Here is a 26373-nt window from a genome sequence, read left to right as displayed (position 1 = left end):
GCTAGACTGCCTCTTTTCGTGCAGCAGCTACTGCACCTGTGAACGTCTGTCACACCACCAGCAAAAAGCGCTGTTTAGCGCTGACACCACGATTGTTCCCGAAATGTAGGGAGCCGTTCCGACCGAAAAACGCTGCACGGCTATGCCAAATGAAATATCGCGCAGTACCGAGTACTTGCCGGAAGTACCAAGGAAAGCCGAGACGGGCTGAGCCTCGGCCGTACATGGACCGTGCACTGTGCCCGCGTGCTAAACGGCACGCTGTTCCCGGCTCTAGTATAGAACTCGCACATGATGGTTAAGCACCACCAAACCATCACCGACGTATGGCAAGGCAGTGAAGTGGTGTGAATGTACCAGTCGGCTGTGTTGAATCAATGCAGCAAAACGAGTTGACACACAGATGTGTCAGAATGGGACACAGTAACTACCATGTATATGTATGTACCCATGGCATTACAATAATTGGAGTACCGTGGCTGTCACACTGGGCCCAAGGGTATGTAGTACCACTCGGTTTCATGTAGCACGGCTAGGAATAGTGGTGTTTAAAAACATCCTTACCTGTCAAAGACCCGAGGCGGGTATCAGATCAAGTCAATGAAAATTCGTTCTGAATTCGATGTGAATTGATTCAGTCAATGCAAGCACGTCTCAGTCAGTATTCCAGTGAAAATTATGGACGCAAGTGCGTGGCAATGCACCTTTCGAGTCGAGTACCTCGCAGGAGACCATTGGCCGCAACAGGAAATAAAGCTCCACGTCTTCATTGGGTGTACAGTGTGGTCCGAACTGTTGCGATTTCGCCTCTTTTACCTGACTATTTTTCAGTATCTATAATTTTTATTGTGCATTTATTTTGCTGTGGACGCAGAATAGAACTGTGTGCAGAATTCATGTATCTATATGCGTGCATACAAAATTTTCATCTTTCTTGATGAGATAAACTAATGTACCAGACCTCTACTTTTACAGGTTCCATGATTTAGTCTGCCCATGACAAGCAGAGCTTCCAAATCAGGTCGTGACGTGGTACGTAGTTTCAATGAATAGGAAGATACTCAGTTTTGCACATTTCACTGCATAGTAAAATCTTCATTTTGGACAAGTTTTGTGTTCATGTTTTCTGTGCAGACGAAATTACTCGATAAATAGTACAATTCGCAAGGCTGTCAATTCAACTCAGTACCTGGGTGTTAAAATTACGAACAACTTCAGTTGGAAGGACCACATAGATAATATTGTCGGGAAGGAGAGCCAAAGGTTGCGTTTCATTGGCAGGACACTTAGAAGATGCAACAATTCCACTAAAGAGGCAGCTTACACTACACTCGTTCGTCCTCTGTTAGAATATTGCTGCGCGGTGTGGGATCCTTACCAGGTGGGATTGACGGAGGACATCGAAAGGGTGCAAAAAAGGGCAGCTCGTTTTGTATTATCACGTTATAGGGGAGAGAGTGTGGCAGATATGATACACGAGTTGGGATGGAAGTCATTACAGCATAGACGTTTTTCGTCGCGGCGAGACCTTTTTACGAAATTTAAGTCACCAACTTTCTCTTCCGAATGCGAAAATATTTTGTTGAGCCGAACCTACATAGGTAGGAATGATCATCAAAATAAAATAAGAGAAATCAGAGCTCGGACAGAAAGGTTTAGGTGTTCGTTTTTCCCGCTCGCTGTTCGGGAGTGGAATAGTAGAGAGATAGTATGATTGTGGTTCGATGAACCCTCTGCCAAGCATTTAAATGTGAATTGCAGAGTAGTTATGTAGATGTAGATGTAATGCAAGGTGTAGAACGCGCAGACGGACTAAAGCGGCACTTAACCAATAGTGTGTGGAGGGGGCGGTACTAACGCTACATGATTCTGTAATGTTTTAGGAGTGTTATGCTTACCACAACTCGGTATTCTGTCACCGCGATCATTGGCCAGGATTTGCAATGTACACTTTCGATTTAAGATTCTCGGTGACCCAGTATCGTCCGTTCTGTGGAAACACCTGTCCTCTTACATAACAGCTGTCTTACAGGGATACTCTCATACATTCGTGGTTTGACGAAAAGTCAGGCACCATTTTGTACCTCAGCTACCCCGTTAAATTACTCAATCTTAGCCCTGTAGCAAATATTTGTGATTATTTGTAACAGTTCGTGAAACGTAGCTAGTAACACCATCTGTGCTTTGTAGCTCCACAGGATGTAATTCGTGAGTGGCTTCATCTGGATGTGACATAAGCTCTCTGGACCCTGGAAGAATCATTACAAGCGTCACCTAATACCACGTAATTCTACCGCTGGACTTGATAAACGCCTGGATTCGGCTAGGAACTGACTCCACAAGGTTGTGTAGGCACATCGCGTCCAGGTTAAGCCACTCGCTGACGATTTGATCGCTCAGTTCCATCAAACTGGGCCGAGCCCATTTCGGCGTCTTACCTGTTGTTCTAAAAAATCACACAGATTTTCCATGGAGTGCCTGATAGGTGATTTTCAAGGGCAATCGAGGAGAGTTCAGAAAACCAGTCGCATTTTCTTCCAGTCCGATGTAATTCATTGTTGTCGTCTTTAAGTACCTGTTTCAGCAATGGCCTCTTGCGAGATGATCGACTCCAAATATTCATTGCATGCAGTTCCGTCGCAATGGTCTCTCGCTGATACGTTGGAATGGACCTTCATTCACTGTCTGCAGCAATTCCAGTCGGGTTGGGAAGTGACTGATTCACACGTCTCTGATCCATCTCAAAAAATGGTTCAAATGGCTCTGAGTAATATGCGACTTAATTTCTGAGGTCATCAGTCGCCTAGAACTTAGAACTAATTAAACCTAACCAACCTAATGTCATCGCACACATCCATGCCCGAGGCAGGATTCGAACCTGCGACCGTAGCGGTCGCTCGGCTCCAAACTGTAGCGCCTACAACCGCATGGCCACTCCGGCAGGCGGTCCATCTCAGTCAGAACCTTCTTCCGACGACGATGCTGACGTCGTGTCTCGTGGTTAAGTGTGCTGCGTCACTGCTTTTAGACCCACTGAACAGTCCTCCGTGAAACACCAGTAGATCCAGCAACGGGCACCGCCATACACGATTTCCCCTTTTTGCCACTTTGTCACATCCTTCCATTTACCCAAGTTTACGTACAATGTCCGCTAGAAGCATAAATATCTCACTAATCGCCGCTGACTTAGTGCGTTCGTGATTTAGCACGTGAGCCGATCGTTGCGCCACTTCTAAAGTATTAACGATTCATCTTTGCGTGAGTGCTGAAGATGAGCGTACTTGGCGAAACGTGAAGACTAACGATATTGTCAAGGCAAAAGCAGGTGTTACACGGTATAAGCCTAATGTATACTGTGGGTAATAAAGATTTTTAACTGATGAACACATTTTCGACATTTTGAATTTTCAGTTCCACACTTTGACGAATAATTTTCATCACAGTCATTCTGAGATTATGTCCGCAGACGGTAGGTACGCTCAGTTCCTTCTACCTTTAAGGATAACATTAATCTATACTGTCACAAAGTGACATGATCAAGTCTTAATTCAACCTAACCACAACTCCAGCCCTCCCTAACCACTTTCTCTATCAGTGCGTCCAGTAGCCATTATTTGTGTGATGGATTATATTCTGCGTCGTTATCTACCGTCATAGAAGAGTAATTAAAACTTCTCATAATGTCGCTGCACGTCCGTTCCGCAAGAGCGCGAAATCCAAACACTTGATAGCTCTGTTAGCGGGACCTCTTTCTAAAAGCAAATCGTTAGAGCTCCGCCAGAAGGCCCTTTCCGCTGACTCCATCGCACACGAGGCAAAACACCAACATTACGTTTCTAGCCGTAATGGTTCCATCGAACGCAGTGCAAAGAGACCGCGCAGTCGTACACGATAGCGAGTGCAAGCCGGACAGCCCGGCAGACACCGCACCAGTGTGTATTCAGCGATCATGTTTCCAAAGTTTGCGGTCGTTACGCAAATATGGCGGCAGTCGAATTCGTCTTGTTTGTGCCGGACAAATTGTGGCAATCTCTGCACGGGCAGCCGTGCGTCAGCGGTCCGGACCTAAAATAAGCGAGGCGGCCAAATGTCTAACTCTGCAGCTGTTACTTCGGCTGCTGAGTAATGCTAAAATTAATGAAGTCAGCTTTGTACCCACTTACAGTACAATTATACGCTCAACATTTAAGTAAATATTAGGGAAAATGCGAAAACAAGTAAATGTACTTCTAGTGATTACCCTGAACAGTGGGAAATTTGAAAGTGACAAACAAAGGAAAGTAGTATTTACCTAATTCTAATGCTTCAGAATTACAGACAAGCGCACGCATCAGAGTGTTACAGGATGATACAAAGAAAAACGAAATTTTGAAAATTTAATAATTTCAAGAAAGCCTTTTTTTTAATATTTGTTTATGACATTTGATAGTAAAAATAATGCCAGTTTGGAATGTATCCAGTACAGTTTATTTTTTGAAGAAGACATCTTGCAGATGACTACCTTCTCTACGCAAACACTCCTGCAGTCTCTTTGTAACATTGTTCATGGTTTGATGTAACATCTTAACGGGAATTTCGGTAATTGTTTCTCGGATATTGGTTTTCAGTTCTTCCGTTATCGCAGGTCAACTAAGGAACACTTTGTTTTTAAGCTGATCTCCATAAAAAAATGGTAAGCTGACAGGGGGATTTGCGGGATGTCTCAAAATTACACGTTACCCAAAATATTGACGTGCACCAACCATCAATATTTTCTTTGCGTTTCACGTTAATCTATGTTGTTCAAACAAGGCTGTAAGTAATCTGTGGAAATCACTCTAGTTGTTGCACAACAAAACTTTGTAACATCGCAACGTAACTATCTGACATGTCTATAATCGTATGACCTTTCTCGCCCTAAGAAATTTATTAATTACTAAATAAAAAATAAAATATTAACAAAAAGTCGAAAAATAAAAAAAACAGTGGGACTGTCACATCACATGATGACACAGCACACCATAGAGTAATTTTCTTGCTGTGCACTGTGTAAGTAGGCTGTTTAGGTTTTTATGTTGGTAGCGCCAAGCAGCGCTCCGTATGAAAATCACTGACTGTGCTGTGTGCAGTCTGTGGCTGGTTGGCATTGGTGGAGTATTCGCTATTGTAGTGTTGTGCAGTTGGATGTGAACAGCGTGTAGCGTTCTGAAGTTGGAGTTGAGCCGCCAACAGTGGCGGGTGTGCGGTGAGAGATGCCACAGTTTTGAGCGGGCGATCTGGACTTGTTTCCGGCAGAAAAAGGAAATATGTTTAATTGGATGCCACTTTTGAACTCTGTTAAGGTAAATACATTTTTTGTTCCCCATCAAGAACTTTCATTTGCTAACTAAGGCTATCAGTAGTTAGCGCCTTCAGCAGTAAGAATATTTTATTTAGCTGGCAGTATTGGCACTCGTTGTATTGCAGTATTTCGAGTAACGAAGATTTTTGTGAGGTAAGTGATTCATGAAAGATATAGGTTATTGTTAGGGCCATTCTTTTGTAGGGACTATTGAAAGTCAGATTGTGTTGCTCTACAAAAAAAATATTGTGGGTCAGTTTACTGTTGATAAGAATAAGTAAAGAGAAAAATGAGTACGTTCAGCTTTACTCAGCTGTCTTTGTATCAAATAAGGTAGAAGTTTACCAGCACAGTAATTCATAATTATTCTATGCGGACGTTTCAACTGGACGCTGGTGCAACTCCATAGGATTTTCTGTGGCTAGTATTATTTTTAATCCAGTTAGGTGGAAATGGGCTTCTTCTGACATTCACAGTTTGTTAAACTTTTCACCCTCATTCATCTTTTGAAACATGAAACCACAGAACTGATATTGCATACAGAATCGTTGGGTTCCACTTCGTGCAACTTGTATGGTTGGCATTGCCAGTCCTGTACTAACGGTTCTGACATAAACTGTCACCAGCACACGGGCCGGCGAAGATGAAGCGCGAAGATCGATAATAGGCGCTGGATCAAGCGCGCAAATCACGAGACAGGCCAAAGACACACTGACAAGCACCATGCTGCCAACGCCTCTCGACAGCAAGTGTTGAGGCGGGAGGGCTCACTGACTAGACTCACTACCCCAGACTGGCGTCTGTGATTCATTTGCGAGGCTAGTATAGTTCATCGCAGGTTACGACAGTACATAGCGACCAGAACTGAGGCTACAGCAAGATTACCGATATTGTCTGCACGATGACTATTACTGATGAGCTTGCACCACAACACCTGGACTCTGTTCAAGACAAGTGGATACTTCAAGTTCGTCTAAATAAAGAACGCATTACTCCACGCGAGCATTTGTGTTGTAGAAAGAGAATACTGGCCACCCATGAAAACATCCTCTCCCTTGCTTCCTTGCAGTGTAAGACTCTACACTAATATTCTTCGAACGATTGATTCACACCACTGTAAAGATACTGAATGACGGTGGAGTGAGCGAGGTGAAGCTCTTGTGACAGAATCTCGAGCAACTTGGATATTGCTTGGCTACGAAAGGTTCGCACACGGCCTGAAGGTTTCTTTCCCATTACCTAACCGGTTTCTTGGAAATTACTTATCCATGTTTTAGTTGCATGTACTGATGGAAAATGATCATGGCCTCTTAAATTAAAATGATGGCGAAATGCTCTATGAGGCCCCTCCACACTGTCATTGTTCTTGTAAAGTGTTATTATCACAAGCGCACGTTGTGCGCAACACTGCAAGCATGAGTGATAACTAACGGCCAGGTGTCGATCGCACGCTGGCGTACGTTATCCAGTGCTACCAACCGCACACGGCTACCAACACAAGTTTCAAAATTTCCCATTTTCTTTAATCACCTTGTACGTATCACAAGTCCTTTTAGATGTAAAACTAACATAGGTTTAAAGAATCTTCGATGATCTTTGTTTATTTCTTTGAAGTAGCGTACTTCAACTAAAATTTGCGAAATTCTGTAATTTGAAAAAGTCAGAAACATATTGCACGTGAAGCTTCCTCGATTCTATCTACAAAAAAACAACGCAGCGACAGTATAAAAAGATACATTTGGGAAACGAGATTTTAATGAAATTAACGAATACTGAAGACATAGGTTGATTGCCCACAATAGTGACATAATCTATTGCTTACAACTGGAATGGAAGGGGTGGTGGAAAGAGGGAATAATAAGTGGTGTGCCAATATATAGTACATAAAGGCAGATCGTTCAGGAGGCAGATTTCGTGACGAAATGAATGAGATATCTGACAAGCCTTATGGTTGAGGACTGTAAGATTAATAACACAATGTTGACACTAAAACTGAGCAAACAGCATCACAAGAGCAAGTAATTTGGAGCTCCGAATAATTGAGCAGAGTAATGCCTGAGACCGGACGCAATTTAGTTCCCTCATCGAGGGTTACCAGAACAGCAGTGTTGTTTAATCACAGCTCGCCTTCCTCGCCTTTCTCCAAATTTCGGAGGTATCGGAAGAGCTCTAACGCTAACCATACAGAAGCAACTAATTTTGCAGAGATCTATAAATAATAAGTGACAGCAAGATTTCCGTGCAAATGTCATTGAGGACAACGGAAATTATTTCGAAACTTAGACTTTGGCAAAGCTACCAATCGTCGTATTCTTATTGCCACAGGTGTGGGCCTATGATACCTAAAGGGAAAGCGCTCTGCATAGTGTGGAGGAAGGTGAAGGTGCCGAAGTGAATGTTGGTAACGTGACAGGACAGATTCGTTGCTTAGGCGCTATTTTCGTGTACGGAGCCTTGAGTCGTCTTGACCACATCATCTCGTGGTCCTGTGATTAGCGTGGATGACTCTCGTTCGCGGGGCCCAGGGCTCGATTACTGGCAGTGTCGAGGATTTTGCCCGCTCGGCATTAGATGTGTGTGTGTGTGTGAATGTGTGTGTGTGTGTGTGTGTGTGTGTGTGTGTGTGTGTGTGTGGTGTGTGTGTGTGTGTGTGAATGTGTGAATGTGTGTGTGTGTGTGTGTGTGTGTGTGTGTGTGTGTGTGTGTGTGTTCGAAGTGGCGCCAAATAAAAAGGTTAGCAACAGGTGGCCGAATTCCCGAGAAGAGGGTTGTCGGTCAAGTATGCCAAAGGCACTTTCCATTTCACCATATCAAACACATCGGAATTGAAATCGTGCTGCACGTTGACTGTATCGTAATGGGATTAAGATCGAGTGATTTTGAGGACCACTCTAGGTACGGTTATGTATGTAAGAGTTTGTCAATCCAGGCACTTACTGCATGCGGCCCTGTGAACACACTTGTTATCATATTGGAAGATGTGGGTGTCTACAGCACATCAATACTGAAGACGTAGAACACAGAGCTGCGTTTCTTGTCGAAATAAACCGCTTGTTTCTGTTCGTGGTAATATCACTGAATGGATCCAGGTCATGGTATGATAAACAAGCCCCAAATTACAGACTCACTTCTAGCCTGAACTACTCCCAGCAAACTAGCATGTGTGAACGACTGTAAAGCAACTTCCTTCCACAGGCGAAATGTAGTGAGACTGTGACTGACTACAGGTATGGATCAATTACGTAAATTTATCCATTTTATGAGTACATAGAATTCTTCGAGGAAATAATTTCCATTGATTCAGCCACTTTTCCTCATCACTTAATTATCACGATGAGTTTCGGCAGTATGCTGCCAACATCAGGTGCTTTCCATGTACATATACATTACAGTAATCAAATGTGTAATTAGGTTCATCTGCTATACATGGCATGCCAGTGAGGTTATGCGTCGAAATACAATCCTCCACAAAAAGATACAAACTTTATTGTTTTGTACAGCAACGGATCTGCATGTTTTCATCATTAAGTTAGTGCATTTACCTACATTTTTGATAGATGTTTAACTGACTGACACACAGTGCACAGTGACAAATAAATCACAGCTTAACACTTCCACATACAGATGTTTACACCACCCCAAAGAGTCTTAACTGCTAAGATCAAATAGATTAAGTTGCTAAGACAGTAATGCATTGAGGTGACATAAGTCACGAAATTGCGATAGGCACACATAGACATAGAGGTAGTAACGCTTACACGAGGTATAAAAGAACACTCGATTAGCTGAGCTGTCACTTGTACTCAGGTGATTCAAATAAGAAGGTTTCCGACTTGATTACGTCTGCACGACGGAAATTAACAGACTTTTAACGTAGAATGGTAGTTGGAGCTAGACACATAGAACGTTCCATTTCGGAAATCGTTAGGGTATTCAATATTCCAAGATCTGCTGTGTCAAGAGTGCGCCGAGATTGCCAAATTTCAGACAATACCTCTCACCAAGGACTACGAAGAGGCCGACGGCCTTCACTTAACGACCGAGGGCAGCGGCATTTGTGTAGAAACGACAGTGCAGCGGAATTTGTCGTTAATGCGCTATGGCAGCTGAAAACTGACGTGAGTGAAATTGCTAACAACATGACATTGCCTACAGCGTCTCTCCTGGGCTCTTAATCATACCAGTAGGACCCCAGACGACTGGAAAACTGTGGGTTGCTCAGATAGGTCCTGATTTCAGTTTGTAGGAACTTTTGGTAGAGAGTGGCGCAGAGCCCACGAAGCCATGGACCGAGGTTGTCAAAAGGCACTGCACAAGCTGGTGGTGGCTCCATAATGCTGTGGGCTGTGTTCACATGGAATGTACTGAGTTCTTCGGGTCCAATTCAACCGATGACTGGAAATGGTTCTGTTCATGTACTTAGAAACCACATGCGGCCATGCATGGACTTCAGGTTCCCAAAAAACGATGGAATTTTCATGGATGACAATGCGCCCTGTCACCGATTGGTGTGAAGAACATTCCGGACAGTTCGAGTGAATGATTGGGCCACTCAGGTCCCTCGACTAGAATATCGAACATTTATTGGACATTGTGGAGAGGTCAGTTCGAACACGAAACTCTGCACCGGCAACACTTTAGCAATTATGAATGCTTATAAAGGCAGCATAGCTCACTATTTCCGCAGGGGACTTCCAGTGTCTTGCTGAGACAGTGTCACGTTGAGTTGCTGCAGTAACCCGGATAAATGAGATCCGACAGGATATTGGGATGCATCATATGGCTTTTGTCACCACAGCATATACAGTGAAGATGAAAAAACTGCAGTGGTTTCAGGATCAATGATACTATCACGTCGTAATGGAAAGGCGTTCCTTTGTAGGATGAACTGCGTTTCTTGTTTACAACAGGTCAATGGTCGTGCAAGAAAGCGCCATCATATAAGCGAACGACTGCTAAAAGCAGGCACCGAGCTATGGACGCAGTCTGGTGAAGGCAGTGGAATGCCATGGGTGACATCGACATCGACCTCCATGGGAGCTAGGGTGGAAATCGGAGGCATTACGCGAGCTATGCACTACGTTAACATCATCGCAGACCACCTGCATCCCTTCATGTCTAACGTTACCCCAACGGTGATGTCTTCCAGCGGGATACCTGTCAGTGTCACAAGGCTTAAACCATGCTACAGTGATTTGGAGCGGGATACCTCTGGAAACCTAGTAGTTCGTGGGACGCAGAATCGCGTTCAGCAGCTAAACAAACATCATGTTAAGCAGTTGGTCAAATTGTCTTCACTCAACAGCGGAGCTCTTTGTCTGATATTTGAAGTTGACGAGCTGTTCTATACGACTGAGTCGACAGCATGAGTAGCAAATGTGTTGCTAAGTAATATCTACATTTTCGGTGAATAAGAAGACACTTTGCGATCTCTCCAAGGCCTTACAGTGTGTAACACAGTCTTATAAGAAACATAAGTTTTATGGATCTGATGGCTTCACACATAAATGTTTTCACTCATACTTCATAAACAGAATTCGAAAGGTTGTGCTGAATAATTCAGACAATATCGGAAAGACACAAAATTTTAGCGACTGGGGTAAAATCACCAACAGAGTCCCACACGATTCAATTATGGGTCCACTCCCATTCCTTAAATATTTGAATGATCTTCCACTTAACATTCAGCAAGCAAAATTGGTACTTTTCCAGGCGATACTTGTATTATAATAAATTCAATTACAGAGAAAGGTATAGAGCGGTTAGTAAATGATATTTTCCAAAAGATTATTAAGTGGTTTTTTGAAAACGGACCGTCCCTAAATTTTGTAAAAACACAATATATTCGTTTCTCTACAACAAATAGATTCATACCAACAACTGATACGGCACATTAGTAGGAGTCAGTATGCAAGACTGAATGCTCCAAACTTTTGGGTGTCAGTACTGATGAAAATTTGAACTGGAAGAAGCATATTACTGGGCCTGTAAAGCAATTAAGTTCACCAACTGTGGCTCTTCGTATAATTGCTAATCTGGGAAACAAACGTATCTACCTCCCGACATATTTTTCGTACTTGCACTCAGTAACGTCGTACGGAATAATTTTATGGGGTAACTTATCACTTAGAAAGAAAGTGTTGACCGCACAAAAGCGAGCAGCAATAATAATTTGTGGTGTTTAGCCACGGATGTCATGTTGGTGCCTCTTCAGTGACCTGTCACAACACGTATTATCCCTAATGGAATTGGTCACAAATTGCCTATCACATTATACAAGATCATTGATAGAAATACCAAGAGGTTCAAAGACCTTTATTATCCAACATTAAAGCCGTCAGTGGCTCAGTTAGGAGTTCAATACGCATCAATAAAAATTTTTAATCATTTTCTCCGTAACACAGGTAGCAAAGCAAGTATTTTATCTAATTTAGTATCATTTATCCTGGACATCTCCTTTTACTCCGTTAACGAATTACTACTTCAAAACTTGTAGCCAGTATATATATAATTAAGAAAATAAAACTTGTTTTTAAGTGTCAGTTGCCCGAGAAGGAATAATATCGTAATGTGTTCATTGATGTTAAGTGTAGTTGTCATTTCTGTAAAAGGACTCATTCAAATGATTTATGGGACATGTAACTAACTATATTGTGTTTTGCTTGAGGACAGATACTAAAATACTAGATGCCTCAGGAAGATTCTTCCGTTTTCGTAAGATAACACGTTTTACATGAATGAAGGTAGAATCATACCGTAAATTATACCTTTCCCTATAAAAAGTAAAAGATCACCTTGACGCCAGCAGCAAGTTATAGTTTTATGTGGTTGGCACTATGGTTCTCTCTGGTGCGGCATAGTTGATAGCGCGCTCGTTCACTGCCTAATGTATATCAAGTCGACGCGATGAGACAGGAAGTAAAGACATTTTGCGTTCACCACTTTAACCCTTTAGCTGCTGAACTGCTCGCAACGTATACAGTGTGTTCCCAAACAATTCGTTCATATTAATACGGGAGGTAGAGAACATCAAAATTAAATATGCACTGAAGACCCAAAGAAACTGGTACACCTGCCTAATACCATGCTTGGCCCCCGCGAACACGCAGAACTGCCGCAATACTACGTGACATGGACTCCACTAATGCCTGAGTTAGTGCTAGACGGAATTGACACCACGAATCCAATAGGGCTGTCCATAAATCCGTAACAGTTGCAAGCCATCCGATCTAAGCGCAATAATGTGCATGTCTGGAGAGTCTAGTGGCCAACTGAAGTGTTTAAACTCAGGAGAGTGTTCCTGGAGCCACTCTGTAGCAATTCAGGTAGTGTGGGGTGTCGCACTGTCCTCACGAAATTGACAAAGTGCTTTGCTATGCACAATGGACATGAATGGATGCAGGTGATCAGACAGGTTGCTTAGAGGCGTGCCATCTGTCAGAGTCGTATTTAGACGTATCAGGGTACGATATCACTCCAACTACACATCATTAAAGAGCCTCCATCACCTTGAAAAGTGCCCTGCTGACATGTAGGGTCCATGGATTCATGAGGTTGTCTCCAATATCGTACACGTTCATCCCCTCGATACAATTTGAAACGAGACTCCTTCAATCAAGCAACATGTTTCCAGTCATCAGCTGTCCAATCTCGATGTTGACGGGTCCAGGCGAGGAGCAAAACTTTGTGTCGTGCAGTCATCAAGGGTACACGAATGGGCCTTCGGCTCAGAAAGCCCATATCGATGATGTTTCGTTGAATGGTTCGCACACTGACGTTGATGGCCCAGCGCTTAAATATTCAGAAATTTGCGACAGAGTTGTACTTCTGTTATGTTGAACGATTCTCTTCAGACGTCGTTGGTCCCGTTCTTGCAGCATCTTTTTCCTGCTGCAACGATATCGGAAGTCTCATGTTTTACGTCATTCCTGATATTCACGGTACACTCGTGAAATGGTAGTAAGGGAGGATCCCCAATTAATCACTACCCCAGAGATGCTGTGTCTCATTGCTCGTGTGCCGACTAAAACACCACTCACTAAAATCTTGATAACCTGGCATTGAAGCAGCAGTGACCGCTCTAACAATTGCGCCAGACACTTGTTGTCTCATATAGGAGTTGCCGACCGCACACCTATACCAGTTTATCTGGCTCTTAAGTGTATTTAGATAAGAAGCTTATGATATCAGAAGATAACACTTAGTGGTAGGGAACATTTATTTACTTGCACTGACGTAACTCGTTGTGTCGGTGTCGCCAACTGGGAATTTGTACTGGCATTCCAAACTGGTCTGTGCACGGATCACTGGCTTTTGAGGTCTGCTTGGAATCATACCGATTCATTCTCAAGCAGTAGCCCCTTGTAACGACGCCGTTGACTTCCTTATATACACACACATTGAGTCGCAGTTACTAGAGGCTTGTTACAAGACTAGTGAACTTGGAGCGGTTTACGTGTGATGAAATGGCTGGTGAGCATCTGACTTATACACTGGTCTGTGAACTTAAACGGACGATCTGCAGTGAAGGGTGTTGACAGCACTTTTCCAACCGCCGCGTTCGATAACACTAAACATTCGGACGTCTGCATCGCCTGAAACGTGAGACTGGCACTTTCCGTCAAGTATGCATGCTAGAGGTCGGAATCGAACAGTGCGAACTCCCGAAAGGGAAGACGAGACTCTGCGATGTGTTGAAGACACGGCGTATTGCACACGTCCTTGGCTCAGACACCCTTACCTTGAATGTGTTACATGACCAGCACCTACATCTTTTAAATCACCAACGCGTGGCAGCATTATCATCTAAAGATTTCGCCCAGCGTGTGCGGTTCGCACAACGGTTTTCACAACAGACTTCCTCGCACCCCTTATTTCCGACCGAGGTCCTGTACACTGACAAGGCTTTGTTTATCCGTGAGGATATTTCAGTACCCACAATTCGCATTTGTGTGTCCACGAGCGGTTCGGTGCTCATGTATGGACCAGCATTAACGGCGACACGTTGACTGGACGATATATTCTTCCATTCCACCTCAACGAAGGGAAATAAAGCACCTTCGTGGAACATGTATTGACAGAACTGCTGAAAGATATACCTTTGAGTGTTAGTCGAGGGATGTACTCCCAGTACGGTGGGGCGCCAGCCCATTTCACCATAGCTGTGAGGAATCATCTGAGAGCCACCTTCGGGAATCGATGGGTCTGCCCATTTGGCTCTGTGGCCTGGCCAGGCAGGTCATCTAACATTATGTGTATGGATTTCTCCCTGTGGAGCCGTATGAAGCAGCAGGTGTATGGAACCGTTGTGGAAACAGAAGACCTCGTCGATAGAATTGCTGTGGCTGCTGGTACCATGGTCGACATGCCAGGAGTTTCGAACGGACATAGTCTCTGGTCCGAGGATGGACTGGGTGCATACAGGTCAATGACCGCGCATTTGAGCAGTTTCTATCAATTACGCTGGCGTAATTAGCATACTAAACTACCTCTTGTGTGAATAGTCCCTAGCATCAAAACTGCTGATAAGGACCACATTTGCCCTAACTAAATGTACTTGTTTTTGTGGTATATCTCCTGTATTAATTTCAACGAATAGTTTCGGAACACCCTCTATGTGCATGCACAGCCATTGTGTGTCGAGTGCCAACAGAGTATACAGGCGACAGAACTTAATGTGCCACGAATTCTAACGTCGAATGCACAAGTTTCGAGATTCTCTTAGTAAGTACTAGCGACGAGGTAAAACGACGTCACTTGTAGCACAAGAAGCGGTTTCTACGCTTGATAGCGGTTCTCAGTTTCACGTAAACGGCATAATCAGCAGTTTATCGGCTACTAGCCTGCTTTGTGTTGTTTCACGATATTTGAAAATGTGTAAATGCGTGCTTTGTGACTGAGAAGTAGAATGCGTTCTCACGGAAAGTGGTAGTGAGAGTGAGCTTTCTCTAGCTTTCACTTACTTTGTCTGATTCTGAGGACGCCATGCCTGTTGATTCTCGCCTTCGACATTTCAGGGGTTGGAAAACCGTTTTCCTGGTCACATACCTTCCAAGGACGACTGATAGCGTTAACAAAGATGACGCCCCCCCCCCCCCCCCCCAAAAAAAAGAACGGATTTATGCAAAGAGTAACATAAAGAATGGTAAGTTTGCAGAAAAATCTTAGTGGCACAGGAAGAAGCTACAAGATAGGGTTCATCATTGTGATATTGCACAGTTAGGCGTGACGCATACACTTTTGGGAGACCCTAGTGAGCTGCCAGTTCGTCAATCATTGTTCGCGGAGGAATTAATCTTAGTTATTTGTAGACGAGACTAATAGTTACGACACTGTTCAGAGTAGTACTGTCAAATAGAAAAGCCATTTTAAGGCCTGGAAAAATGAACATATAGGAGAGGTATTCTTTCCTGATAATATCTCTGTTAATGGAAAGACTAAAAACTGATATAGTTTCAATGTTGATCAAATAACTCTCCCTTGAAAACTCCGATTTTCGGTGAAATCATGTCTCGTGACAGATATTTATTATTTGTTATTTCTGAAGGCTGCATTTCTGGAACATTAATGTTCCTGTTTAAGGAGATAAGTTGGACGAACTCAAACTTGTTTCATACGTGGGAGAGAAGATACAAACAACACTCACTCCATCACAGAAAGTTAGAATTGATTAAAGTCTCCTATTACTGATTGGATGCTTGCCTCCCAAACAATAAGTCTTTATGGTAAAAAATATTTTTTCTCTCTAATTATGAAACAGGAGTTATACTGGACATTTTGGTTTATATTGGTGCAAAGTGTGTCGTAGAAGTCAATAAGGAACACTTGTGAATTACTGGCAACATTGTGACAACACGTCTGGGACCTTATTTACGAAGGGAGAACACGCTATATGTGGACAACTGGTACGAAAACCTATCTCTTCTTCACTCGCTGCATGAAAGAAGTACAAATGGAGCAGCAACAAATCGCAGTAACAGAAAACGTACGCAAAGTTGGGGGGAAATTACAAAAAGAAGAGATGGGATTTAGTTTAGCAGAAACTATGATGGTTTTGAAGTGGCATGACAAAAAAGGTATATACTCCTGGAAATGGAAAAGAGAACACATTGACACCGGTGTGTCAGACCCACCATACTTGCTCCGGACACTGCGAGAGGGCTGTACAAGCAATGATCACACGCACGGCACAGCGGACACACCAGGAACCGCGGTGTTGGCCGTCGAATGGCGCTAGCTGCGCAGCATTTGTGCACCGCCGCCGTCAGTGTCAGCCAGTTTGCCGTGGCATACGGAGCTCCATCGCAGTCTTTAACACTGGTAGCATGCCGCTACTGCGTGGACGTGAACCGTATGTGCAGTTGACGGACTTTGAGCGAGGGCGTATAGTGGGCATGCGGGAGGCCAGGTGGACGTACCGCCGAATTGCTCAACACGTGGGGCGTGAGGTCTCCACAGTACATCGATGTTGTCGCCAGTGGTCGTCGGAAGGTGCACGTGCCCGTCGACCTGGGACCGGACCGCAGCGACGCACGGATGCATGCCAAGACCGTAGGATCCTACGCAGAGCCGTAGGGGACCGCACCGCCACTTCCCAGCAAATTAGGGACACTGTTGATCCTGGGGTATCGACGAGGACCATTCGCATCCGTCTCCATGAAGCTGGGCTACGGTCCCGCACACCGTTAGGCCGTCTTCCGCTCACGCCCCAACATCGTGCAGCCCGCCTCCAGTGGTGTCGCGACAGGCGTGAATGGAGGGACGAATGGAGACGTGTCGTCTTCAGCGATGAGAGTCGCTTCTGCCTTGGTGCCAATGATGGTCGTATGCGTGTTTGGCGCCGTGCAGGTGAGCGCCACAATCAGGACTGCATACGACCGAGGCACACAGGGCCAACACCCGGCATCATGGTGTGGGGAGCGATCTCCTACACTGGCCGTACACCTCTGGTGATCGTCGACGGGACACTGAATAGTGCACGGTACATCCAAACCGACATCGAACCCATCGTTCTACCATTCCTAGACCGGCAAGGGAACTTGCTGTTCCAACAAGACAATGGACGTCCGCATGTATCCCGTGCCACCCAACGTGCTCTAGAAGGTCTAAGTCAACTACCCTGGCCAGCAAGATCTCCGGATCTGTCCCCCATTGAGCATGTTTGGGACTGGATGAAGCGTCGTCTCACGCGGTCTGCACGTCCAGCACGAACGCTGGTCCAACTGAGGCGCCAGGTGGAAATGGCATGGCAAGCCGTTCCACAGGACTACATCCGGCATCTCTACGATCGTCTCCATGGGAGAATAGCAGCCTGCATTGCTGCGAAAGGTGGATATACACTGTACTAGTGCCGACATTGTGCATGCTCTGTTGCCTGTGTCTATGTGCCTGTGGTTCTGTCAGTGTGATCATGTGATGTATCTGACCCCAGGAATGTGTCAATAAAGTTTCCCCTTCCTGGGACAATAAATTCACGGTGTTCTTATTTCAATTTCCATATATATATATAGGCGAAATACGATGCACCTGAAAGTCAAACATCTGCAAAAATGGATCACCAAACTAATACCGAAAACGTTAAAGCCATGTGCGTGTTGGATTTGAATCTATAAGTGCAGTGGAGAAATATGACATGCTGCTCAGCCCGACGAAATGTTTTCTTAAAACATCGAAATGGTAGGAGAAACTGATTAGTTTACTCGTGAGACATGTGCGCCTAAGTGCCATATGTTCAAAAAATGTGCTCCGTAACTTGAGAGGTGATACTACTCATCGAAACAAGAAAACTAAGACCAGAAAACATGGATTCGGAAACGCATATTTTCTGAAATAAGTCCAACAAACATAGATCCGAAAATGCATACTTTCTGCTATAAACATTTGGTTAGAGGCGATCAACTTGGCGTCCATTCTTGACAATGAACTCCTCAGCTCCCCGACTTAAGGAATGACGTATCCTTTGAAGTATACACGCCTGTTGTTGCACCTGCTGACACGCATTGAAGAAGCGACCCTGTAGAGTTCGCACATTGCTGATTGGCGTGTACAACAATTCCTGCAAGTGTCCCTGTAAACAAAAGTCAAGAGGATTGATGTCTGGGGAACAAGCAGACCAAGATGTGCCGCCCCCCTTCCTCCCTCCTCCCATCCCGACCAATTCATTGGTCCTCAAATGTCTGAGTCAGATGTTCACTCACATTGTGACGAAAGTGTGCTGTTGCGCCGTCATGCATGAGTCGCACTTATATTCGTTGCTGCAATGAAACGGCCTCCAGCAAGATAGGCAATACATTAATGAGGAAATCCAGATGACCTTTGTGGTAGCTCTTCGGCCATATTAATCTATCGCCAAATGTTCCTGCCCATACGTTCATTGAGAATTGGTTTTGATACCCTCTCTCCTGAATTACTTACGGAATTGTTACTTACGAAGCTCACACTTAAAAGATAAACTTCAGTTGCCGAATTTCATTTGTCTCACACGTGAGATTTCCGAGACATACCATCAAGAGGGCAAAGCATCAGCAGGTCATCGAGCAGAGTAAAATTCATTGTGGCTTGTAGAAACGCATTTACTAAAAGGATCGTTGAATCTTTGAACAACACGAATCACTAAGGATATCCATCGTGTGTAATAAAAAAAAGGAATAGCTTTACTGCTGTAAACAGTGTGATGTGGGGCAGTGTGTTATGCCTTGTTTTGATAGGATATGTTAGGGATGGTAAAACCGACCGATTACAACCTATACCATTATTTGTTCGGTCTGGGTCGTAACAGATGTCTGTTATACTTTGCTAGTAACCCAGTTAAAATTAAAACATTTATGAGCCACAGTATTAGTGCTGAAATTCTTGTTTTTTAAATGAATCTTTTTTAGAAAAACGAGTAATTTTTATTTGTGAAACCTCAGTTGCTTTGAAATATTGATTTAGAACAGGAAATTGGAAAATACTTCAGTGCTGTTTTAACAACAATGCCGACAGAAACGAGCAAAAAGTACGTTACCTAAGAAGTGATGCAGCATTGCCAAGACACTAACTTGTTGCCTTGGGTGTGGCCTATTGGATAGTTGTAGAACAGAATGCCACTATCCCTATTCATGAAGCATTTTTACGAAGGGCGGTGTCAGTGAAGTAGAATGCTCCATTTGCTTAAAAAGATTAAGAACGGGAGAAGCCACAAATGGCGATATCATACAAGGAGAAAAAACTTCACAGATAATTCATAGTTGATACCAAACAGAAGAAGCAGCTAATGTTTTACCTGTATCTACATAATATGCCTATATCTGCTTGTAACCCTTGAAATGGACAAATTAAGGTGCAAACCAGAGTTATTCTACCTGTATTCACGTTTTACACTGACTATTCGCAATATCCAAAGAGTGATATGATCCTCTAATACAACATGATATTTGAGCAGAGTTTCAAAACATTTGAATCAATTGTTGAAAATTAGAAACTTTATCTATTATTCAACTACTTATCACTTTTCGAGAGAAGTAGCTAACGTTGGACGGACGAAGTTTTATTTTTTGTTTAATTTATTATTTTGGATCTGCATATCTTGAAACTGAGGGACTACCAAAATTATTCAGTCTTTGTTTGATTTCTACTTTTACTATAGGAAACAACAGAATAAAGAGCTGGGAATCGGTTGTTTCAGAAACCGCTTATTGTTAGCTGTTTCAACGCCCAGTTTAAACTAACACTCAAAAAAAAACACCGATATAAGCGAAAACCCGTTGTTTCAGCTGTAACCGCACATCCCTAATGCATATCACACACACAAAAGGACTTTCTGAAATACTTTCTTTTTGTAATGTTATCAAACTTTAAAAACCTTGGCCGGGCAGCCGCTCGTGTGCTCAGCGCTATATGGTGCCCAGTACGACCAACAGTGTGACGTAGAGGTGCGCAGTACTAGGGCGCACTCAGCAATGGAAGGGTCAACCGTGAATCAGACATAACGAAAACAGGACCAGTGGATCTTCTCCATTTGCCTAAACTGGAGGAAGTGTGTTATATTCAAACTTTGTAACTGGATAGCTGTAGTAAGATGATTCTTCTATTGGGAGTAGACATAGTCCCTAACACCGTGGCTATGCAAAACACTTAAACTAATATTTCTGTCATCAACAGCACTCGAAGTATGACCATGGAAAAATGCCGTTTCTACGTGCAGCGTTTTGGAACATACCGGTAGGGCATGCTATCACATGCGAACGACTATAGCCTTGCGATATAAGCTGAATCATTTTGAACATTCTGTAAATGACTGTAACTGTGTTAATAAAAATGCTATGGGTAGCATAACATACACTACTGGCCATTAAAATTGCTACAACAAGAAGAAATGCAGATGATAAACGTGTATTCGTTGGACAAATATATTATACTAGAACTAACATGTGATTACATTTTCACTCAAATTGGGTGCATAGATCCTGAGAAATCAGTACCCATAACAACAACCTCTGGCCGTAATAACGGCCTTGATACGCCTGGGCATTGAGTCAGAGCATGGATGGCGTATGCCCATGCGGCTTCAACACGATACCACAGTTCATCAAGAGTAGTGACTGGCGTATTGTGACGAGCCAGTTGCTCGGCGACCATTGACCGGACGCTTTCAGTTGGTGAGAGATCTGGAGAATTTGCAGACCAGGGCAGCAAGTGGAACACTTTCTGTATCCAGAAAGACCCGTACAGGACCTGCAACATGTGATCATGCATTATCCTGCTGAAATGTAGGGTTACGCAGGGATTGAATGAAGGGGTCGTAACACATCTGAAATGTTACGTCCACTGTTCAGAGTGCCGACAATGCGAACAAGAGGTGACAGAGACGTGTAACCAATGGCACCCCATACCATCACGCCGGGTGATGCGCCAGTTTGGCGGTGACGAATACACGCTTCCAACGTGCGTTCACCGCGATGTCGCCAAACACGGATGCGACCATCATGATGCTGTAAACAGAACCTGGATTCATCCGAAAAAATGACATTTTGCTATTCGTGCACCCAGGTTCGTCGTTGAGTACACTATCGCAGGCGCTCCTGTCTGTGATGCAGCGTCAAGGGTAACCGCAGCCGTGGTCTCCGAGTTGATAGTCAATGCTGCTGCAAACGTCATCCAACTGTTCGTGCAGATGGTTGTTGTCTTGCAAACGTCCCCATCTGTTGACTCAGGGATCGAGACGTGGCTGCACGATCCGTTACAGCCATGCGGATAAGATGCCTGTCATCTCGACTGCTAGTGATACGAGGCCATTGAGATCCAACACGGCGTTCCGTTTTACCCTCCCAAATCCACCGATTCCATATTCTGCTCACAGTCATTGGATCTCGACCAACGTGAGCAGCAATATCGCGATACGATAAACCGCAATCGCTATAGGCTACAATCCGACCTTTATCAAAAAACGTGATGGTACGCATTTCTCTTCCTTACACAAGGCATCACAACAACGTTTCACCAGGCAACTCCGGTCAGTTGCTGTTTCTGTATGAGAAATCGGTTTGAAACTTTTCTCATGTCAGCATGTTGTAGATGTCTCCACCGGCGCTAGCCTTGTGTGAATGCTCTGCAAGCTAATCATTTTCATATCACAGCATCCTCTTCCTGTCGGTTAAATTTCGCGTCTGTAGCATGTCGGCTTCGTGGTGTAGCAATTTTAATGGCCAGTAGTGTAAAATTAAGAGACTGCACGGAGTGCAACGATGACGACAGCCGGGGCAACAAGAAACCCGAAACGAGACACTATTCTGTAAATAAAGCACAACATGGTTACTTTCTTATGAGCGACGAACTGCTTTTGGCAGGTCGGCTGATACTTACAGAGCACCGTGACGGGGAACCTCTTGCTGACGGACGGCGGGATCCCGTTGGAGGCGATGCACAGGTAGACCCCCATGTCGCTCCGCTGCACGCCCGTCAGCGTCAGGGTCTCGCCTTCGAAGTAGAGCACACCTGTGAGCGAAGGAGAAAGCGAGTGTGTGACAACAGCGCATGAAGCACTGACGTTGCTTCTGAGACTGAAATTTCCTGCAAGCTTGGATTACCCTGGGCAACTAAATATCGGATACCTGGAAACATTACAGTTCTACTGAATCTTCTTGACCTCTTAATAAAGTGTTCTGTCGTAGTGCTACCGTAGTACATAAGGCTTTCCGTTAGTTACGGTCCTGAAACGTTTCTAACAAGGAGTCCGTTGAGTACAAGGTCACAAGTTCAATCTTTAGTAAGCGTGATTCGAAGTGTTGTGTTAACAATTATGACAGGAAAAGTATTAGCAGAAAACGACTGACAACATGCATCAGGAGGGCGACAGAGGATAGGTGTCCGTGTAGTGCAGAGACCAGCCATTTTTTTATTTTTCTGAGCCATCATTCTTTTGACTTGCTTGATGCGGCCCACCATGTACCAACCTCTTAATCTCAGAGAGTAACACTTAGTGCTACGTACGTCCTCAATTAGTGTAGCAGCCTCCGTCTTCCTCTACAACTTTTGCTCTGTAATGCTCCTTCTAGTACCGTGGAAGTCATTATCTGATGTCTTAACAGATGACCTATCATCCTGTCCCTCCTCCTTGTTATTGTTTTCCACGTATTACTTTCCTCTCCGATTCTGCGTAGAACCTCCTCATTCCCTGCGTTGTATGTCCACCTAATTTTCAACATCCGTCTTTTGCACCACATCTCAAATGCGTCGATTCTCTTCTGTTCTGGTTTTCCTACAGTCCATATTTCACTACTTTACAATGCTGTGCTACAGACGTACATTCTCAGAAATTTCTTTCTCAAATGAAGACCTATGTTTGATACTAGTACATTTCTCTTGGCCAACAATACCCTTTTCGCCAGTTCTACTCTGCTTTTGATGTCCTCCTTGCTCCGTCCGGCATTGGCTATTTTACTGAGTAGGTAGTAGAATACCTTAACTTCTTCTGCTTCGTAACCATCAATACTGATATTAAGTTTCTCGTTGTTCTCATTTCTGGTACTTCTCATTATCTAACACTTCTACGGGATGTGTGTATTACAATACACAGCTCAGTTACTGCTCGTATTGAGATTGACCCATCATCCGTGGTCGAGTGGGAGTTCGCCTCAGTATGTAGCAGACTGTAAAAAGTTTCCCGGTGGCCCGAACGTAATGCCTCCCCAGTTAACTTGGCAAAAAGGAATCAGGTGCTGTCTGTGGCTGTTTACGTCTCTCAGCCAGATTCACTCGCTTGTCCTGCTTCAGAGAAAGCCTCTCAGCCTGCAAGGTACCTGCAGTCACAGGGTGTGGGATTATTGGTAGCTGATAGTTCCAACGTTAATCGCTTTATAGGCCTCCTTAAAGACTTGCCTGCCGAGAAGGGGAAGAAAGCCAATGTGCAATAACTGTGCACATCGGGTGGAGTCATTCCAGACGTGGAACAGGTCTTTCTGGATGTCGTGAAGAAGCACACGGTGCAGCCAATTGCAGGATCTGACTCACGTCGGTACCAGTGATGTGCACTGATTTGGATAGGAAGAGATTCTCTCTGGCTTCGAGTGGCTAACAGAAGTGGTAAAGGTTTGCGAGATGAAAGCAGAGCGCTGCATTTGAGATAGGCATCAGGCCCGTTTGTGTATCTCTAATACAGAGCCTAGTGGAGTGTCTGCGTGTTCTTCACAGTTCTTCGACGGTTCTTAGAACAAGTAGGCTGCAAGTTCGACTTGCACCATAGGGCGCTGAGGTTTTGGGTTCTTCTACATAGATCAGGAGTCCATTACACGCAGGAGATGACCACCGGGTAGCGGGGGCTGTGTCGCATGGAGTGGGCGGTTTTTTAGATTAGAAGGACTCGGCGAAACACAGAAAGAGGTTTAGTCGCAAAGGGGGCAGGTCGAACACAGGAATAACGTAGATCTTAAAACCATCAGTATAACAGTTTGTAAATTGTTGTAGCTCTCTTAGGAAAGTACCAAAGCTCCAAGCGATAGTACACTCCTGGAAATGGAAAAAAGAACACATTGACACCGGTGTGTCAGACCCACCATACTTGCTCCGGACACTGTGAGAGGGCTGTACAAGCAATGATCACACGCACGGCACAGCGGACACACCAGGAACCGCGGTGTTGGCCGTCGAATGGCACTAGCTGCGCAGCATTTGTGCACCGCCGCCGTCAGTGTCAGCCAGTTTGCCGTGGCATACGGAGCTCCATCGCAGTCTTTAACACTGGTAGCATGCCGCGACAGCGTGGACGTGAACCGTATGTGCAGTTGACGGACTTTGAGCGAGGGCGTATAGTGGGCATGCGGGAGGCCGGGTGGACGTACCGCCGAATTGCTCAACACGTGGAGTGTGAGGTCTCCACAGTACATCGATGTTGTCGCCAGGGGTCGGCGGAAGGTGCACGTGCCCGTCGACCTGGGACCGGACCGCAGCGACGCACGGATGCACGCCAAGACCGTAGGATCCTACGCAGTGCCGTAGGGGACCGCACCGCCACTTCCCAGCAAATTAGGGACACTGTTGCTCCTGGGGTATCGGCGAGGACCATTCGCAACCATCTCCATTAAGCTGGGCTACGGCCCCGCACACCGTTAGGCCGTCTTCCGCTCACGCCCCAACATCGTGCAGCCCGCCTCCAGTGGTGTCGCGACAAGCGTGAATGAAGGGACGAATGGAGACGTATCGTCTTCAGCGATGAGAGTCGCTTCTGCCTTGGTGCCAATGATGGTCGTATGCGTGTTTGGCGCCGTGCAGGTGGGCGCCACAATCAGGACTGCATACGACCGAGGCACACAGGGCCAACACCCGGCATCATGGTTTGGGGAGCGATCTCCTACACTGGCCGTACACCTCTGGTGATCGTCGAGGGGACACTGAATAGTGCACGGTACATCCAAACTGTCTTCGAACCCATCGTTCTACCATTCCTAGACCGGCAAGGGAACTTGCTGTTCCAACAGGACAATGCACGTCTGCATGTATCCCGTGCCACCCAATGTGCTCTAGAAGGTGTAAGTCAACTACCCTGGCCAGCAAGATCTCCGGATCTGTCCCCCATTGAGCATGTTTGGGACTGGATGAAGCGTCGTCTCACGCGGTCTGCACGTCCAGTACGAACGCTGGTCCAACTGAGGCGCCAGGTGGAAATGGCATGGCAAGCCGTTCCACAGGACTACATCCAGCATCTCTACGATCGTCTCCATGGGAGAATAGCAGCCTGCATTGCTGCGAAAGGTGGATATACACTGTACCAGTGCCGACATTGTGCATGCTCTGTTGCCTGTGTCTATGTGCCTGTGGTTCTGTGAGTGTGATCATGTGATGTATCTGACCCCAGGAATGTGTCAATTAAGTTTCCCCTTCCAGGGACAATGAATTCACGGTGTTCTTATTTCAATTTCCAGGAGTGTAGAACCACTTATTGTCAGATCGCTATATTTAGTGAAAACTGGTTAAATTAGGAGTCAAGTTAAGCTGAAATTTTTGCGAAGGACCTAACGGTGTTCAGAAAGGATAGACAAAACAGAGTTGGCGGTGGCGTGGTTGTTGCAGTTAGAAGTAATTTGTATTGTCGTGAAATTGATATTTCCTGCGAGTAAGTGTGGGCAGAGGTCATTCTTGGCAACCGGAATAAAATAATAATTGGATACAATTCAGATGATACAAGTGCTGAAATAATAATTGGATACAATTCAGATGATACAAGTGCTGAAAATTTTCAAAGAATATTTGGGTCTAATTTCAAACCCGTACCAGACTCATAAAATTATACCTCTTGTTGACTACAGTTTGCTGTCGACACGTTTGTGAAAATACGTGTTTAAATCCGGAGATGCGCATTAAACATCACCCGACATTGTGCTAATCGCATTCTCTGATCTCTTAGCAACAAATAATCCTCAGTTATCAAAGAGCATCAAAACGGATACAGTGATTGGAGAACACAGGTCTGTCCAAAAATAAATGAAAAATATATCTGTCCAAAAAAGGAGATAAAAGTTCACATGACTCCTTCCTGAGAGACAATCCCCAATCCTTCTACATTAACAACGTCAGTGTAA

General features: G+C 44.7%; 1 protein-coding gene across 1 annotated transcript in view; it reads right to left on the bottom strand.

Annotated features, from left to right (window-relative positions):
- Positions 1-26373, bottom strand: part of LOC126266677 (lachesin-like) — an 890041-nt gene that overhangs the window by 106631 nt on the left and 757037 nt on the right. The window contains exon 6 of the mRNA XM_049971099.1: positions 22163-22294. Coding sequence (XP_049827056.1) covers positions 22163-22294 — 132 coding nt within the window. The remainder of the gene's footprint in view (positions 1-22162; positions 22295-26373) is intronic.

Source organism: Schistocerca gregaria, chromosome 4 (assembly GCF_023897955.1).
Source record: "Schistocerca gregaria isolate iqSchGreg1 chromosome 4, iqSchGreg1.2, whole genome shotgun sequence".
NCBI lineage: Eukaryota > Metazoa > Arthropoda > Insecta > Orthoptera > Acrididae > Schistocerca > Schistocerca gregaria.
Note: the sequence above shows the minus strand (reverse complement) of the source record. Positions and strands in the feature narration are given on the sequence as shown.